The 18,382-nt window shown below is 42.7% G+C and overlaps 2 protein-coding genes across 3 annotated transcripts; one reads left to right on the plus strand and one right to left on the minus strand.

Moving 5' to 3' along the window:
• Positions 1-715: 715 nt before the first annotated feature.
• thbs4a (thrombospondin 4a) lies at positions 716-10,688 on the minus strand. Its single transcript, XM_080499246.1, has 23 exons — positions 10,452-10,688; positions 9,471-9,668; positions 9,117-9,364; positions 8,905-9,007; positions 8,732-8,823; positions 7,950-8,001; positions 7,656-7,858; positions 7,075-7,212; positions 6,914-6,994; positions 6,685-6,837; positions 6,495-6,599; positions 6,299-6,406; positions 5,582-5,741; positions 4,749-4,867; positions 4,609-4,661; positions 4,438-4,522; positions 4,257-4,353; positions 4,003-4,181; positions 3,535-3,583; positions 2,600-2,796; positions 2,334-2,506; positions 1,263-1,402; positions 716-1,153 (listed from the first exon to the last, which is right to left on the minus strand). Exons 1-23 carry the CDS (start codon positions 10,528-10,530, stop codon positions 1,089-1,091), a joined length of 2,877 nt encoding a protein of 958 aa, XP_080355372.1. The 5' UTR covers positions 10,531-10,688; the 3' UTR covers positions 716-1,088.
• mtx3 (metaxin 3) lies at positions 10,569-17,802 on the plus strand. 2 transcript variants are annotated; one of them, XM_080499250.1, is made up of 10 exons: positions 10,569-10,672; positions 12,563-12,679; positions 13,798-13,867; positions 14,139-14,215; positions 14,287-14,379; positions 14,462-14,644; positions 14,736-14,812; positions 15,550-15,707; positions 15,955-16,043; positions 16,184-17,802. In XM_080499250.1, exons 2-10 carry the CDS (start codon positions 12,599-12,601, stop codon positions 16,277-16,279), a joined length of 924 nt encoding a protein of 307 aa, XP_080355376.1. In that variant the 5' UTR covers positions 10,569-10,672; positions 12,563-12,598; the 3' UTR covers positions 16,280-17,802. The 2 variants fall into 2 exon arrangements, with proteins under 2 accessions (XP_080355376.1, XP_080355375.1); XM_080499249.1 differs by lacking the exon at positions 15,955-16,043.
• Positions 17,803-18,382: the final 580 nt, after the last annotated feature.

Here is an 18,382-nt window from a genome sequence, read left to right on the forward strand (position 1 = left end):
CTCTATGAAAGGGGAGTTAATCCTCCCACACTTTGAAAACCTTTGCTTTAATGTGTTACAGTGAAAGATATAACAGAAACATGATGGATTTGCATGCACGGTCACACACTTTGTCAGTTGTGTACAGTTACAGGAGTTCGTGTCTTTGTTACATCAATCAGGACATTGTGATCAGATAGTAGCAGGACTCACTTAATCAGTGAGTTATTCAACACTGGATGTTGACTTTACTGCTGGATTAGAATGAACGTCTTTTCACACCAACTGTCATGTTATTTGTGTAACTTTTTGTTCTGTATACACTGAGACCTTTACTGTACAAGTCAGTTTTTTTCATTGTTTCTCATTCCTTCAGTTCTAGTTTTTTTTTTTTTTTGTCTGAGTATTTTCCTAACACATTGTTATTACAGCTCTGTGATCTGTGGAAGTTTTAGTTCGGGTTTTGCTTTACATACCTGCAAATAAAATCTCGTGACTTTTTGTTTTGGGTTTTTTTCAAAAACATTTTTGTGTTTTAATAAATAGTAAGAATGTAGACATGTAATGGTGCTCACCGGCTTCGATAAATACAAAAAAAGAAAATCAGATAGCAGGACCTACTGTGAAGCCTGTTTACTACTATAACCGACAAAGATTTTCAACCAAACTATGTTTGAGGTTATGTAGGTGTCATGCAGCTCACTTTGCTCACTCATTCAATAAAGAATTCATTGAATGCAGCATGTTGTCTTTATTTTTAGGTTTAGTTTTCCTTTCTGGACATACATACTTTGAAATGATTTGAGATTAAATGAGACTGAACATTCTTCTACCTTTCCTGATTATTGCACTCAATATATAAACAATGTTACAAAACACTAGTTAATAACTAATCATAATGTGTGGAAAAAAGGTTAGAGATACTGCAGAGATATACAGAAAGTGTTGAGAAGTAACATAATTTTTTTTACTTTGATCACACAGACTAATGTATTTAATGCCCAAAGATGATTTTTCTTGTGACGTCTGACTCCTGACCTGTACCTCTTTGCCCTCAGCAGTGCAATTCTGCCTCTTTATCTACATTTTCAACTCGTCTCTTTGGTGGATCACTCCCTTTCTCCAGCTTCTCTATATGATCTGGATAGATCCTCGTAGTCAGCAGGAATGGTGTCTGTGTGCAAGCGAGAGAGAGAGAGAGAGAGAGAGAGAAACATGAGTTCATGTGCATTTTTTTTCACAGCTCAGAAGTGTGTCTGAATTGTCAACTCACAAACACTCACCATTGCAGCGGTACTTCAGGTTGGACCAGATGATATTTTCCTGGGAGAAGCAGAACACGCCCAGTCGTCCACCTCTCATACTGGTGTCGATTATCACCTTTGTGTCCGCCACCAGCTTGGGACCCTCATAAAAGCGAGCCCTGGTTCAAACGTGAGGTGAGACGAGTTAGTGGGTTCATGACCAGCAACCAGCTGCTGGGTCTGGCTTCAAATAGAAATGGAATAGCTTGAAAACTGACCACCAGACCAGAGGAATGGATGAGTCCAGAACAAAGAAACACATCAGCAGCAGGGAGTGAACATTAACTAAAATGACTGAATAAAAAAAAACAAAAACAAGACAGTGATATTTTTAAAAACAATCAGAATAGTCTGCAGGTTTTATAAATAAAAAAGTTGGTCTTCATGTGGAGGTACAACTGAATGAAGGAGATCAGGTGGCTGCTTGTCATTCAGTCACTCTCCTGCATAACAAAATACATATATGAAAACATCAAGCAGGAAATGGTTGCTGCTGGTTACCAACAAACTACTAACTACTAAATTGTACATTAAATACTACCTCTGTTTCTCTGTGGACTGACGCTTGGGAAGTAGAACAATCCCACTTCTCAGTGAGAAACAAGATGTGAAAGTTGTCAGACTCTAAGTTTGGGATGTTGTAAAGCTGATCGCAGAGAAATGTGACAGATCAAGTTTCACAGTTTTTCACGTCGATAATGACTTAATAAGTGTAATATAATTTAGTGCTTTGCTTTGTAAGGGCGATGACAAAGTTGTTTGCCATTTTACTTCTTGGCTCTTTCTTATCTATCTTACAAATGCTCCCAGCCTGGGGTATGGGAAGTTGCTCAGTTGATAACTTTCTGAGTTACCAATCTTGTGAGCAAAAGGTTTTTATTGCACAAACTATCGCCCAACTGTAGAAGTAACTGCAAGATGATGCCAGTATCTGTGGATATATAGTGATGTGACTTTAGTGGAATAGCAAACTTGTCCATTAAAAGGTTTCTGCTGGAACATAGAACCAGCATCTGGCTGACGGCTGAGGTGGTGTGTGACTGTTTGTACCTGATGTATCCAACCTGCGGCCTGTGCTGGAGGAACCAGCGGTAGGAAACTTTGTCTTTCCAGCCCACGTTTCTGGGGTCTTTCCACAGCAGGCGCACCTGGTCAGTGGTGTTCCCCGTATGCCAGAGGGAGTTCCTCATAAACTCACCAGGACCTGTGCTGGATTTCACCACCTGGTGATGAGAAGCCACATGTGGTCTGCAAGGGAGGAAGTAAAACCGTAACAAGGGACGACAACAACAACACTCACGCCTCCGCCACCGCACCTTGAGCTGTATTCCCGGCTCAGCGACGGCTCTGAAGGGCGCAGCCTGCCAGTACGTTTGTTCTGTCTGTTTCCACATCACCACGTAGAAGGAGGAGGAGTCCTGGTATCCAAAAATGAAGCCCACGTAGTCGTCGTCTGTCACCGTGTTCACGTGGAACGTCCCCTCGAAGTCGACGCCACTGAACGCTTTGTAGCCTGCAAACGGTAAGCACCGATTAAACAAGGACACAGATCAAAATGGGGGTAAAATAAACACATCAATACACTTTTAGCTTCAGTTTACTAGCTGTATGTACACTGTATACTTGACTTTATGCTTTTAATAATTCTTTTTAGGACAGGGGTTGCTGGCAGGGTCCTCTCACCATGGAGTCTGTGGTGGTCAGTGCTTTTCTGCTGTTGTGTAAAGAGACAGCAGACTGAGAGGTGCAGGTGCAAACAGACTCAACAAGCAGATCAGAAAGGCCAGTGGTGTTGTTGGGTGTGGAGCTTGGGGGTCTCTGACAGCAGTTTTAGACAGGAGGATGGTTCGTGGGCTGCATACTTTAATCGAGGACAACCGACAACCTCCCGATGTGTTCTCATTAGGCACAAGAGCACCTCAAGTCACAGACTCATCTCTAACAGATGGAACATAAAGCCCCACAGGAAGTCATTCCTGCTTTAATCTGACTGTCACACATTCAATTTAGGCTGTCAATTGTACATAGGAAACAATATTTAAATTTTTTATTTATTGTTTTAATTAATTGTCCCCCCCCCCCGATCATTCATTTATTGTGATTCTGATAGTGAAAAGCTGCCAAAAAAATGTAACTAATCTGTATCCTGTTTTAAGTGTGTCCTAAAAAAGATGCACTCTATGAAATCAGCTGTTTTCTGTCTATGTTGTACTCTTTTATTACGTATTCACTGAACGTATTTTATACTTACCCACCGCCAGGCCAGGGTCAGAGTTCATGGTCTGGACAATCTCCATACCCTATCAGGGGCACATGCAAGTTGTTATTTACTAAGTGTATACATTCTCTTCTTTTTTTAAATTGTTTGTCCAATCACATTTGTAGTTTGTTTTGATTTCATCAACAGTCTGTGTGATTTTACATCTTCCTGCTGGTCTCTGGAGCTGAAAGTTCAAAATTTTCAGTTTTGGTCGCAGTCATTTGTACAGTTTGGTGTTTTTTTGTGCTCTTCTTTCTCTCACATAATCAAACCCAAGCTGGTTTAGACACAGTCAAAAATCTGGAAATGTATGTGGGACGGTGGGGACGTCCATATCTGTTGTGTCTTAAGTGTTATATTTCGTATTAAGCAAGTGAAACTAAAATCAATCAAATGTGTGCAGATAATATAAAGAACAACTTCAAGATCGTGTTGTTGGGATAGTGTTTTATTGTTTACCTGGTTAAGAACCACCCAGTTGGGGTCAATCTGAGAGTCTCCCTCTGGGTCCAGCACCACGGTCTGATAGGCTCTGAAGTCTGTCAGGGTAATCTCAGCGTTTTCTGGGCAGTGGTCGATGACATCGATGACGTCGTCTTTGTCAAAGTCTCCTTCACAGGCGTCTCCAACTCCATTCTCTGAAACGCGGTGATTTACGTTAGTGAGCACAGTCACTTTGCACCGTGGGAAAACTCTTATTTGGTGATACTGACGATCAGTGTCCCTTTGGTCCGGGTTGGGAACCAGTCTACAGTTGTCATCTTTGTCTAGTATACCATCATTATCATCATCGTCGTCACATTCATCCCCCTGTGACAAAAAAAAAAAGAATGACAGTGAAGTTGTGACCATAAAAAATCAAAAGATGAATACATGAATTAAAGGAGACCAAACCATTCCATCTTTGTCGGTGTCCAGTTGAGAGGAGTTGATGACGGTGGGACAATTGTCTTTAGTGTTTTGGTGGCCGTCGCCGTCACTGACAAGGAAGAAATGACAGATTTTAGACAGTAAGCTCAAATACTTAAAAGCATTTGGACCGCAGATCATGGTTTCGAGCTCGACCTGTCAATGTTGTCGTCACAGGTATCGCCGACGAGGTCGTCATCGGAGTCAGACTGCATGCAGACAGATCAAATACACGCCGTCATGTCATGGAGCCAGATGGGATTTTTTTCCCCTCAAGCTGAGGTTTGCTTTCTTACCTGGTTTGGGTTAAACATCCCGGGGCAGCTGTCACAGGCGTCCCCCACCCTGTCGCTGTCTTTGTCCTTCTGGTCTGGATTCGGGACTCGTGGGCAGTTGTCAACATTATTTTTCAAACCTGAGGATATAAGGGTTGACGATTTTCTGTGTCATGTGTGCAAGGGTCAACAGAAACAGCTTTAACAAGCGGAGCCGTGTACAGCGCAGTCAAACGCATCACCAGATGGCAGTGTTTGTTTGAGACGAAGGTGAAATAGTTTCCAGTGGCCTTCAGTGCCTGGCAGAGACTTAACGTGGAAAAAGGCTTTCAGTGGAAAGACAGACATGACCAAGTGCTTAGAAATCCAGCCTGAGAGTTAAAGACATAACCAAATGATTGAGAATTTAAACCTTTTTAAAACCGAACAAATAGTGGCCACTGAGCTCTCGAGGACACTAAAAAAAAAAATGTTTCCCCTTAAAACCAACTATTTAACTGATGTATGATAAGTACTGTGGGCAGAACCACAAAAAGAAGCCAGAGCAATGTTTTAGAGCTCTGCCAGTCTATTTAAAGCAACAAAAAAATCCGCGTCTGCATCGTCCGAACAGGGCTGCACAGGTTGTTTTGTTGTCTGGACAGTTTGGTCCAGATGAGCTGTAGTTTGAATAACTCTCCCAGACACAGACCTCCGATGTGTCTATCAGCTGTTCACTGCATTCCCAAATGTATTGTATCTGATCTGTGCAATAAAAAGGATTGTTTTATACTCTTCCTAGTCTACCAATTACTAGACCACATGCAACACAGTGAAAAGGGAGGAAACCTTCATGTCTTCTATAGCACTCTTACCGTCTCCGTCCATGTCATCGTCACATTCATCTCCGTGCCCGTCCTGGTCCGTGTCCCTCTGAGAGGGATTTTCAATCATCTTACAGTTGTCACAAGCGTCACCCAAAAGATCCCTATCACTGTTTCTCTGATCCGGGTTGGGGCTCAGCCAGCAATTATCCTGCAACAGACAACCAATAGTAATATCAGTACATCCATATATCTAACTTCTTAACCACTTAGTACAACTCACAGATGTGAAGCGCCGGAGCCCCTAACCTACTGACTATAGGTGAAGACACAGTATATCCTGAGCAGGTCACAAGTCCATCACAGGGCAAACACACACTGACTGACAATCATAAACACTCACATTCACAAATATAGGCAATATAAGTCACTCAATTTGCCCCAAAATGCATGTTTTTGAACAGTGGGAGGAGGATGTAGTCCACAGCAGGAGAAGAACCATCACACACAGGCAGAATATACAAACTTCACACAGAAAAACCAAGTCCAACCTCAAACTCCGGGACATTTTCGCTGTTGGGCAGGAGAGCTAATATGACACCAGAAGCCCCCTCTATTCATTTTCTTTAACCACTTCACTATGACGCACGAGTGCAATATCATTTAAATCTTCTTTATCTGACTAGATTAGAGGTGGTAACTTGAACTGTTTATGAATTGAAAGGTCCTGTCAAAAATCCCCTTTTCAATTGTACAGTTGCTACTTACATCTTCATTATGAATGCCGTCGTTGTCGGCATCGTTGTCGCAGGCGTCACCCACCCCATCCCCGTCTGCGTCCTCTTGGCCCGAGTTTGGCACGTACATACAGTTGTCCTGGGACAGACAAACGCCACGCAGAGCAGATCTTTAACATTTACCATAACTGAAAATGAGAGAAGATGGGATATGTAGGGACGAGTACCTGCTTACAGGCCATCTCTCTACATGGAAGCTTCTTGTCAGGGTATCCGTCAATATCTGTGTCCTTTCCACAAACATACCCATTCCCGGCCCATCCGATGCCACACTGACGTACGAGAAAAGGACTTTAAGCCTCCATATGCACAATTATATGCAGAGCATTGAACACAATCACATTTACATATTCCCACCACACAACTGATGCTCCCGTCTCTTTCGACCACACATTCTCCGTTGGCGTCACAGGGGTTCGGCTGACCATTGGGGCAAAGTCTGGTACCATGGCAACCTTTGACCTGGTCACCTGTAAAGCCCGTTTTACACTCTCCGCACAAGAACGAACCCTGGTCAGGAGACAGAGCAGCGTCAGAGACGAACGACTTCAGAAACAGGTCAAAACAAAAGTTGAAGTGCTCTTACCACAGTGTTTTGGCAGTGTGAATTGGGAGTACAGCCTCCATTCTCAGGTGGGTTCAGGCACTCATCTAAATCTTCACACACCTGTGTGTCAATGTATAAGAGGCATGAAATCAAACGTCCTTAATTTGTTAGAAGGAATGATCCTGTATTTATTGTTGTACCTGTTTGTTTGCCTTCGCATAGGACACGCCCACCCCAGTTAACTCCGGTCCAGTGTATCCCAGTGGGCATTTCTCACAGCGAAAACCAGGGGCGGTGTTCACGCATCTGACTCCAGGAAAGCATGGATTAAACTGGCACTAAAACACACAGGAAAAGCAAAGGACCTCAAAATGCTGAAGTGTGGTACTTTTACTTACAGTGTGCACACACCATTGGTGACATAGATCTTTTTATAAATCTAAATCAGTCAAGATACACAACCCAAATGAACCCTGCTGCTCCATGAAAAAGTAAAAATATACAAACAAATACATTTGAATAATATTAAATAAAGTAGAGTGGAAGTAATATCGTACTTTTTATGGTCATACAATGCAATTTTGAGGAACGTGTCATAACTTTGTTGTAATTATATGCAATCTTTCTACAAACCACCCGTCAGACTTTTACGTCACTGGCGAGAATTTTTAGCCACTTTTTTTTCAGAATTGTAAACAATTTGATATCGCCATTGGCATTTCCAAGTAAACGAAGGTTCTATGATTTTTGTCAAGATGTCAGAGACTCACGTAATCCGTACCTCGTCTACGTCGTCACAGTGCACCCCATCTCCAGTGTATCCATCAGGACAGGGGGCGCATCGGAACCCTCCCGACTCTGTAGGGATACACATGCTCTGTCTGAAACATGTCCCGGGAGTGCACTGAGTCTGGGGCTGAGGCTGCATCACAAACTGTCCCGGACTCGGAACTGGATTGGGGTTGGTCGGGCTGCCACCGAGTCCTGTGGACATGTTGAGAGTCAAACAATTGAAGCAATACTTTCAGGGCTCCGTGTCCAGAACCAACATGCAAACCGTTTATAAACTGCTTACCACAGGCCAGGCACTCTGCTATGGTATTCCTCAAAAAGTTGGTCTCCTTAATCTTAATCACAAAATAAAAAAAAAAACAGGGTTGCTTTACTTCTGGTGTCTTTCAATAACAGCTGGGAAAATGAGTGAGGGTTTGAAAGATCACATAAACACATACCTTTTGTTCCTACAGAGATAATTCCTTGTATCTGATCAGAGTTGAGTGGCAACTTATTGCCTTGAGCTCATTTTTAATAAAAAATTCTCACACTGCGATAATAAAGAGGTGAATGTGTATGTACCACCTTGAAATGAAGCGACTCCAGAAAATCGGCACGGCTCTCAGGGCTGTCTTTTACAACATTTTAATGTTTTTGTAAAATCAATCTCTTTCAGTGAAGGAATTCAGCTTTTAACAAGATTGTGTTCTGACAATCACCAATCACTCACAAAGACCAAGGATTTGACACCATGCTCCAGAAAAACAAAATCCTTGGTGTGTCCACATTTCAACAGGTCTTACTTGTACTACAAATATCTCCGCTTAGGTAAAAGCCCAGTGGGGATTGTGCTTCATCAGGAATATGCGGCAAGCGGTCATCTTTTATCCAGGGCCAATTTAGTTGTGTCAGTTAGCCAAAGCTTTTTTCCTGACCAACTAATGCTAAACATATCCTGGTTATTTCTAAAGCAATGTTTACAAATTGTATTGTATTGTATTGTATTGTATTGTATTGTATTGTATTGTATTGTAAAGGTGTCCTGACATTAAATTCGTAGGCACTCATGTGTGACTCTGTTACCTGCTGGTGTAGCAGCTGTCTCATCTCAGATAACATGGTCTTCAGCTCCAACATGGTGACTTGATCCTGTGCCACCCTGCCTCCAGGAACACCTGCGGGGGTTTCATGATCAGACGATCAGACATTACTGTGATCGGGTATAAAAACAGTTGTCATTTGGGACGTGTGGTCACCCAGCAGCTGCAGAGATTCATGATGCTCCGTGCTACAGTCCTGTAGAGTGGCCACATTTTCTATGGTGTCCTCTATCACCAGCTTCAAGTCTGTCAGTTTGTCCTGGCAAAACAATAAACCACAAGAAATGCATTTGAAGAACATACAAGAGTATTAATACTCACACATAATGTGGAGACATTACTTTCAAAAATGTGAGCTTGTTAATCACCTGCCCACTCGACTGCAGGGTCCTCAGCACCACCTTGTTGGGACCAGGTGGAAGTGACCCAAACGCCGCCGGCAAATCATCCACAGTGTGAGCCAGTCTGCAGTCGATGTAGATGTTGAGGCGAGGTGGGCCACGCTGGAGGCCACTTGCATGCAGCATCACATGGTGATTGCGTCCATCTGCCAAGGATCCGTGGGTGAAACTGGTCGTGGCAAACCTGCCGTCGGTCTTCAGGTATCGAAGTGTCACTGAAACATCGGAGAAGCACAAGTGAAATTTAAAAAAATATCTAAATTGAGAAAACACCTAGTTAAAGCAAAACGTTTATGATACAGTCAGTATTTGACTAGTCACCTTTGCTTAGTTTGGCCTGCACACTGAGCTCCAGGCTCTTGGTGTTGTCTTTGGGGTTAATGATGCTGTACAGAGAGGTGGGGGCTTTACTCTGGAGTTTGAAGGAGGAGAGGAGAAACGCCTCATCCCGTCCTTTGTTCTTCAAGCTTCCTTGGAGCAAGTCTGGCAGGCAGTCCGGAGACACCAGCAGGTCGTAGACTGACACGGGAGAGGATTGTCAGAGACATGCGTTAAATGGATGTGAATGAAGTGTACCACAATTCCAAACAGTCTCCTTTGAGGGGAAATGGTTTAACACAAGAGGTCATGCAAACATTGTCACAGATGGTGCGTACTTAATAGTATACCATCTGGACCCTCCCTTTATGTCTGTATTTATCATAGAGGCTCACTGCTTGACTGCCATGGCAGTGAATGATGATACTTGGTGTAAGTGCATAGTCATGTTTACATCCTGCAGTGTTTTTTTTGGTTGTTTTTTTTAGAAGACTGAACAGAAGCCTGAGCGAAGGCGTCAGCACAGAACTCTTTCCACTGGAACAAATCCACCAGCTCACAGTCACATACACAGCCGCATACACGCAAGAAACGTTTTCACTCTGCCGGGAGATGAATGTCAAAAGAAACACAAAATGACATTTTGTGGGAAAAAAAAAAAAAAAGACGTGTGAAAGGTTCCAACTAAATGAAAGTTTTGCACATGCACTTCTCAGATGGCATTCAGTGTTGCTTTGCAGCCTTATTCAGGTCAGACTGTTACTAGACCCCGGACACCAAATTCTGTGAGTCACAAAAAAACAGAGTCAACAAACATCTACAAAATTGCCTTTTGTTACTTCCAGCATGCTTGTAAACACAAATACAAATGCACTTTAGTTTGTGAAACTATCATATAGAAATAGAACATACAGCACACAAAAATGTAACAACTAATCTCATGTTTCCCAGAGGTGGAGGGAAAGTGAGGAGCCAATGACTTACCAATGCCTTGGGCTGTGATTGTGAGCACCAGCTGCTGCAGCAGCAGAGACAGAGCTGAGACTCGGACCCAAAAATCCATTACCAGTGCTTGAGAGTGGAAAACACCTCAAAACGAAATTCTGTGCCTTAAGAAAAACCTTTCCACCTGTGGATCGAAATGTGCTGGCCCTGAAAGAGCAACGATGACAAGTCCAGACCTCGGAGGGAAAATCTCAGCAGAGGTGAGATGTGTTTGTGTCCAGAGACCCAGATTTTTAAAGGAAAGGGGGAGGGTCCTCATTCAATACTGTTACGAAAAGTGGCATAAGAGGCTTCTTTTAATAGTCTGGGGGGAGTGTCCCCTATAAAGTCTCATCTGATTTGAAAATTATATTTTACCGACAGTAAAATGGAGCTAGAATATGGGTCATGTCATTTCAACATGTTAAAGCTAATGTCAATGCACTGAAGGTTTATGGAAACTTTGTCTAGATTTGCGACATCCTTTCACTCCTCGTTGTTTTGTTTTTTTAAAGTATGATTTATTGAGCCTGATGTTTAATATATTTGGGTGTATCAGTAATAAAGCAGTACATAAGAACTTTAAATCAGCAAGTAATCTGTCCACTGTACAATAAATGTCTCGAAAAAGGCCAGCTTGATTCCAGCTGTTTTTTACACAAACATCATAAACCTGCGTCATAAATGTGGATGCGAACCACTGTCCTCATCATCAGCCAGCATTGTTGAATTTTATACATCTGTAGCAGATGTTTTTACTTTTAATTTGATTTAATTGAATTTGCTCGACATGCCTTTGGGATCTTTTGCAAAATCAATCTATTAGAGAATGGGGGGGGCGGGAGGGGGGGGGGGGGGGTAAAGGACAGAAAGGACAGGACTTGGGGTAATTTTCAGCCCTGGAAACATGTGACTATAGACGTCTGGTACTTGTCTTAAAAGTCTCCCGACAAGCCTCAAGTACATTTCAACATCTCAGTTGTTAAGTGAAGCCAAAGAGAGACATTTACCATTCTTCAGTGCATTGCCTGCATCCATCTGCTGGTGCCTGCTAGTCTGATCTCTGACCAGGCACCCGGCAGACTTCAGCTCGCTCATAATAAGCCCTGACTCAATGTCGCTGTTCATGAAAATGACTCAAAAATGAAAAATACTATTGGATTTAGATACCAAAATATGAAAACATCCCTTGTTCCAGTATTGCTGTTATTTGTTTTTTTGTTTTTTTAATGCTGAATGATGAAAAAAATTATACTTGAACTATGCACAAATTCTCAAAGCTTGGATAGAGGTGACATTTTCCAGTTTCATATGTCTTTCTGTTTTGTTTGAAAAAAACAATGTTTACTGTCAATGGACCTGTGGAGTTGCTGAGTCACTAAAGAAACAGACTGAACCCATGAAGGGATTAAGAAAGCTTTTCAAGAAGAAAGTTAATATCAGGTCCTGACAGAGATGATTTCACAATTTACCTTTCGGTTTATTCATACTTGCTTTGTTATTTTTCAAATCTTTGTTAACCAGTATTTCCTTTTTTTCACATAATTACCAGGATTTGCTTTCACCCACACATATATTTAATTTATTGTAAATCTACTTTTTTTTTTTTTTAAACGGGATCTTGACCAGACCCGGTTTTCTACTCCTATTTTTTTCTGTTTAATCTGACCATTCCTTGACCGTTTCCTTATCTTTTCAATTAATTTTATGAATCCAATATCTTCATATTATTCTTCTCTATCTTGGTCACATTTCATTTTTGAGAGGGGAATCTTATTGTCTAATTTAATGTTTGATAATAATGTACTAATCTAAATGTTTAATCATGTACATTTTCCTCCCTTTTGAAATAGTTTTCACTGTTTTGTCAGTCGTTTCTTCATTTGTTTATGTTAACACTAAGGTCTGTTTTCAATTGTTATTATTGTATTTTTTTCTTGTTATTATTTCATGATACTTTAACAGTATAATATTCAATTTCAAGTCTCTCACTCTCTCTCTGTTTTTTGAACTATCTGATTTTTTCAACCTTTTTATCTCTACTTCATTTTAAAGTGGTTTTTGTTTTCTACCTTGTGTTATTTTTCCCCCCGCACGCGCTGATATGGCAGGCAAGAGCGTGACGTCAGTGGCGCCTTGGATCCAACATGGCGGCCGCCATGGAGCTGAGATGCTGGGGAGGAGACTGGGGACTGCCTTCTGTCCACACCGAGTCCCTGGTGGTCCTGGTAAGCTTGTCGCCTGTCCGGTACCGAGCCGCTCGCTGCGTCCTGTCCAGCCCGTGTTTGTTCCAGCCGGCGTTTAGTTCTGTTGTGTTTCTCCTGCCGCTCCGGCTGACTAGCCTCCGTGCTAACTCACCTGCTCCAGGACGCATAACTCGTGTTTCCCAGTGACTTTGACTCTCCTGCAGCTGTGCTCAGTCCCCTGTGCGCTCTGTCCTTCGTGTCCATCTGAGCGGCACCAGTCGCTCCCACCGAGGATTATAATTTTCACCTTCAAGGTCAGCTTGTTTGGCCTCTGATTCGACTCACTTGGTTTAAGTTGAGACTTTATAATTCTACATCCCGTCCAGCTGCTGATGGAGGCCGACTATGAAACTATGAAACCCTGAAGCCTGAGTTGACAGATGTTTGGGTTGGATTTGTCTTTTCTGCCTCTTCATGTAGTTCCATCTTTAACCGCAAGGTGACACTTGACTTGATCTGGCATCTGTCAACCGAGAAAAAGTGACACTTGATTAATTGTGATGATTTATTCTTGCAGGGAAACGAACAAACAAACAAACAAGCAGATAATCATCCTTTACAATATATATATAATGTCTGTGTCCCCACAATAAGATCACTGTTGATGATGATCTTTCAGTTTTATTTTTATTTCATAAAATAAAGTCTATCCAATGACGACCAGACAACTTCTCTTGATGGAGAAAAACAAAAGGATTTGTCCCTAAACTGCATTTCATTTACATTTTACACCCCTTTCCCTCTTTTTATTTTTGACTGTAGTTATAGGTTGAGTGTTTTTTTTGTTTGTTTTTTGCCTTTATGCTGTCTAAAGTTTGTTTGTTTTGTTTTTTTGCGTCTTTTTCTGTGAAGCTATTTCAGGTCAGTGCTGTGATCAGACGCATCCTTTGTGCAAACTGTGTTGTGTTTTAGACGTACAAACATGACCTTCATTTAGTTAATGCACTTCGTGCTGTTGAGCTAAGTAGTTCTAAACCGTTTACCCTGGTATCTGTAGGCCGCAGTGCTTTTTAAAAAATAAATATTGTAGTAATATTTAGAAGAGACTTTTCAGTTTGTTGGATGGACTCGACTGATTTCTTGACGGTGTTTTCTTTCAGGCATACACCAAGTTTGCGGGAGCAAAAGTCACAGTTTCTCCGATCGACTGGACATGGAAAACAATAACAGGTGATCTACAGTCTGCCATCAACTAGATTCTCCAGCTGCGTATATTTCAGTTCCTATTCTGATGTTTGTGAGACATTTTTCATGAAAATGTAGACCTCACCAATATTTATATGCTCTTCTTGGATATTCTTTGTATTCATTCTTTGTTATTTGTTGAATCTGTTGAATATCCATCGATCCGTCTGGTCAACCTGTCTGTAGTGAGATCAAGGTCATAAGAGGTTAAAGAAGTTGTGCCTCAGCGTTTACGTCTCGTCTCCTTTGTGCACAGCGACGGTCCCTGAGCTGCTTTGCGGCGACTCTGCAGTTCAAGAACCGACGCAAATTCTCAACTTCCTGAGGAAACAGGTCAGTGTGCTTCTTTGTTGGCTGTGTGACGGACAACGTTGAAGACCGTTGACGTTTGTCTTTCCTTGCAGAGGTTTAATGCGGACTACGAGTTGACGGCCAGACAAGGAGCAGACACCATGGCCTACATCGCCCTGCTGGAAGAGAAACTGCAACCGGCTGTGGTAAGACGCTGCCCTCCTCCCCGTTTTCCTCGCGAACGCTAAAGCGACGGAACTTTGTGATACGGCGTCTCGATCCTCGCAGCTGCACACGTTCTGGGTGGATGCAGAAAACTACGCCAATCTAACGCGGCCCTGGTTCGCCTCGCGCTCGCCGTTCCCCCTCAACTTCCTCGTCCCCGGTCGCCATGCCAACACCGCCCTCTCCCGCATCCTTCTGACCAAAGGAGAGGCGCCACTGCACAGAATCACAGAGGTGGAGGGCAAGGTAGACGGGTACCGCTCTGTGTCAGTCATCACACCTTTGTCCTCTCCTTCAACTCTCTGGACGTGACCCAGGCTGACTTTGTCTGCCGCAGATCTACAGCGACGCCAAAGAGTGTCTGAATCTCCTCTCCTATCGGCTCGGGACGGCGAACTACTTCTTTGGGAACTTGTAAGTTCTCTGAATTAATGTTTGATTGTGTTAAAAGAGCCCTTGAAAATACACAAAAATGAAACGTTTTTATAATATTGTTATGACTTATGTTTTAAATCTCAATCTGTTCCATGTTTACGCGTAGAATGGTGTCTGAGTTCTCTTGCACCCGCGTCTGCATATTTTTCCCATAGTTGTATTTTGGTGCACCCATTTCAATTTGGTTTTAGCGTCGCAAATTAACTCCCATGTATTTGAACTGGGCAAGGAAACAGGCTAAGCGAAGCTGTGAACCAGTACCGCACCATGTACCTCGAAACCTACAGGGAGGGGAATCAAATAACTCTCCCAGCTTTTAGCGCGAGTGTGTTGAATTGATCAATGGATGAAAAGCAAAATTGCGTCGGGGGAGGGGGAGGGGACATAATTGTGTTGATTACAGTTCCACAGCCATTTTTAGCTCTTTGGCATATTTTCTTTTAAACATGATTGCAGGCTTATAGTAAAGATAAATGCAGAGACACAAATTAAATGTGTGGAAATCAATGAACGTTTGACTGTTACATCAGTCACCTGGATTCTGCAGGTTCGTGTTTTGTTTGAAATTTGAGGTATAATTGGAAGAGTATCACATTTACTACAGCTCGGTTTTGGCTTAGTTTAGTTTTTATTTTCCATCTCTAATTCAAAAGTTGTCATGTTCTGAACCCTGGGCTTTGTTGTGTGCGTGTGTGTGTGTGCGTGCGCGATCGTAGGCCAACCAGTCTGGATGCCTTTGTGTTCGGTTTCCTGGCGCCTCTTCACAAAGCCAGCCTTCCCAGCAGCCCTCTGCAGAGCCATCTCCGACAGCTGGATAACCTCACACGCTTCTGTGACACCATCCTCGCCGTCTACTTCAGCACAGAAGGCCCCTGTAAGATCACGGCAGACCGTCGCTCTGTGGGGCTTCAGTCGGGTTAAATCAAAGGCCGGTGATTTTTTTTGGGGGGGGGGGCACAGGCTTAAACGCTGCATCCTCTATATGCTTTTCCTTCTTTACGCCTCTTGCGTCACTTTGTATTCGCTCTGTACAGCCGGGTGTTTAATGTCCTCGCACTGCGCTTCCACTGACACCCCCCCTCCCCCCCCTGCCGGTGCTCCTCCACTTCATGTCTCTGCAGGTCCGCCACAGCCCGTTCAGGAAACGGCGGACGCCAACCTGCAGAAACTAACTCAGCTTGTAAACAAAGAGTCCAACCTGATAGAAAAGGTGCTTCTGCTTTCCTCTTCTTTTGCACGCGCCTCTGGTCACTTTTCTGCAATTAACATCGGCCGTCGAGATTTTTGTAGAGAAACCTTTCTTTTTCTCTTAACGTGTCATTTTTTTTTTTTTTTTTTTTGTCATTGTAGATGGATGACAACCTTCGCAGCAGCCCACAGCACAAACCCCACAGACCCGACCCCAAACCCAGTCTGTCCGGTGCAACGGGCTCGACTCCAGCCTGACCCTCCTGCTCCGACCCCAGACTCTCCAGCCAATCAGAACGGCTTCGTAGTTGAAGCGGAGTCACTCAGAGTCTGACCCATCTTTTTGAAGTTTTCACAGCTGAACCATGACTCGAATGAAAAACAAAATAATGGAATAATCAGTGGAAGCATGACCATATAATTATGAGATGTTATTTTTAGTCCATGATGGATTTCAAAGATGTTCGTCTGAACCAGGAGGAAAAAAAAAGTGCATGTGTGAGGTACTTTGAAGGGACAAGTGCATGTGTGTGGTTGAGGAAGGAATGCTGGGCACGTGCTGGGCACGTGGTGCTCCATGAGAGAGAGAGACGCTGAAAATTCAAAGAAAGGGAGTGAAAAGTCTAGCAGGGACTCTAAATGGTAGGTTTATGCCTCTGAGTGGAACATTTGCTCTTTTTTTTGTTTGTTTTTCTGTTTACCTTCTTGTTTGTTTTAATGAGAGGCTGAATGAAATTGTGTTCCCCGCAGTAAGGATAGTAAACGTATTGTTGATTTAGTCACGTTACACTTCTTTGTTTTGATAGGGACAATCTCACATCCTTTGACATCTGTCTGAACATTCACTCACCCTCGACACTAACATTAATATATTTTTGTGGGAGGATTTGTAGGAATATTAGGACTTTAACTCTGCGCCCATTGTTGATACGCTGTGTATAACTTGTACAGTTGTAAATAGTATCAGATACATATATATATACATCTATCTATATACTTGCTTCTCATGTTGTGTTTGCATGTTGTCTGCTGTGTCTGTTTTGGAGCGTGGCTGCATGTCTTCAAGAAATAGGGCTGATCAGCTTGTCCACAATCGGATTAAGGCAATATAGTTGTGTCTGTGTTGTCCTGAGGACGGTGAGAAACCACTGTGTCTTTTAATATATCATTTTTTCATTGTGCAAGCAAGATATTAGGTGTTGTTTGCTTTGGTTTTTCCACTCATCCTTTTTGTAACACCGGTTTTATTTAGGTTTGTTTTGTTGTGCCTTGTTAACCGTCGCCTCGTTCAGACCAAAGTGTCCATTTCATTTGGGAACAACTCCTTCATTACCTATTTGGTTGTTTTGTTTGTTTTTTTTATCAGATGATCCAGTGCAGAAATCAGACTTTGAGGATATTTGGGAACAACAGTGAGAAAAACGTCTGTCGCCGCTCATACATGCGACGAGCTACTGCATCTAATACTCGGTTCATCTGTAATCGCACTTGCAAACATAGTTTTGTCCAAATCTTTTGCGTATGCATTCCCTTTAAAGCACCATATTGTCAAGCCGATATGCTGACTGGAGTGTGTGAGCTGTCTTCTCAGTGTGTCGTTGAGACAGTGACACAGACTTGCTGGGAGCACACGGCTGCTGTGTGCCTTCATGACCTGCTGATGTCTTTGTTCAAGTGTCAAAATGTCACAGACTGCGTCTTTCCTCATTTTTATACATGTCATCACTGATCACATCTGTTGTCATTCACTCATAATAATTGTCAAATACAAACAAGTTCATTCAAACATGCCTTTGTCTTGTTTTTCCTCCCTTTTAAGTGAATTAAATCTAATAGACTTCAACATAAAAACGGCTTGTAGGTTTTTGCTCTCGTTTTCACAACCACGTCCTATGTGTGCGTGCGTGAAGGCATGCTGCTGGGTAGCCTTATTTTCCACTTACAATTAGAAAACATCTCGCTGAGGCCCACGTGTTTTCGTGAGCACTTGTTTAGATGTTGGGAGTAGAGTACAGAGAGCTCTTTGTCTGGAGTTGGCATCAGAGCTGGAAAAACTTCACCGGGGAGAGAAGTGATGCATACTTGACATCAGATATTGTCCAAGTCACTGGCAAGGTGAGAGAGGGGGAGAGAGACGGGACTCATTCAGATCCCTCTGATGGCTCTCGTCTGCTTTCAAGTTTGTGCCGACTGGACATTTCTCGCTTCCAGTGACACTGCTGTCATTATGTTTATATATGCAAACTTAATATTTGGAAATCTTCATGTCCAGGTCATATTCAGATGTTTGTGTCTGCAAATCCATCCTCGGTTTGAGCTATAATAAGAATTTCTCAATCCCAGTGTTACACTCAGCCAGAA

This window comes from Blennius ocellaris, assembly GCF_963422515.1.
Source record: "Blennius ocellaris genome assembly, chromosome: 7".
NCBI lineage: Eukaryota > Metazoa > Chordata > Actinopteri > Blenniiformes > Blenniidae > Blennius > Blennius ocellaris.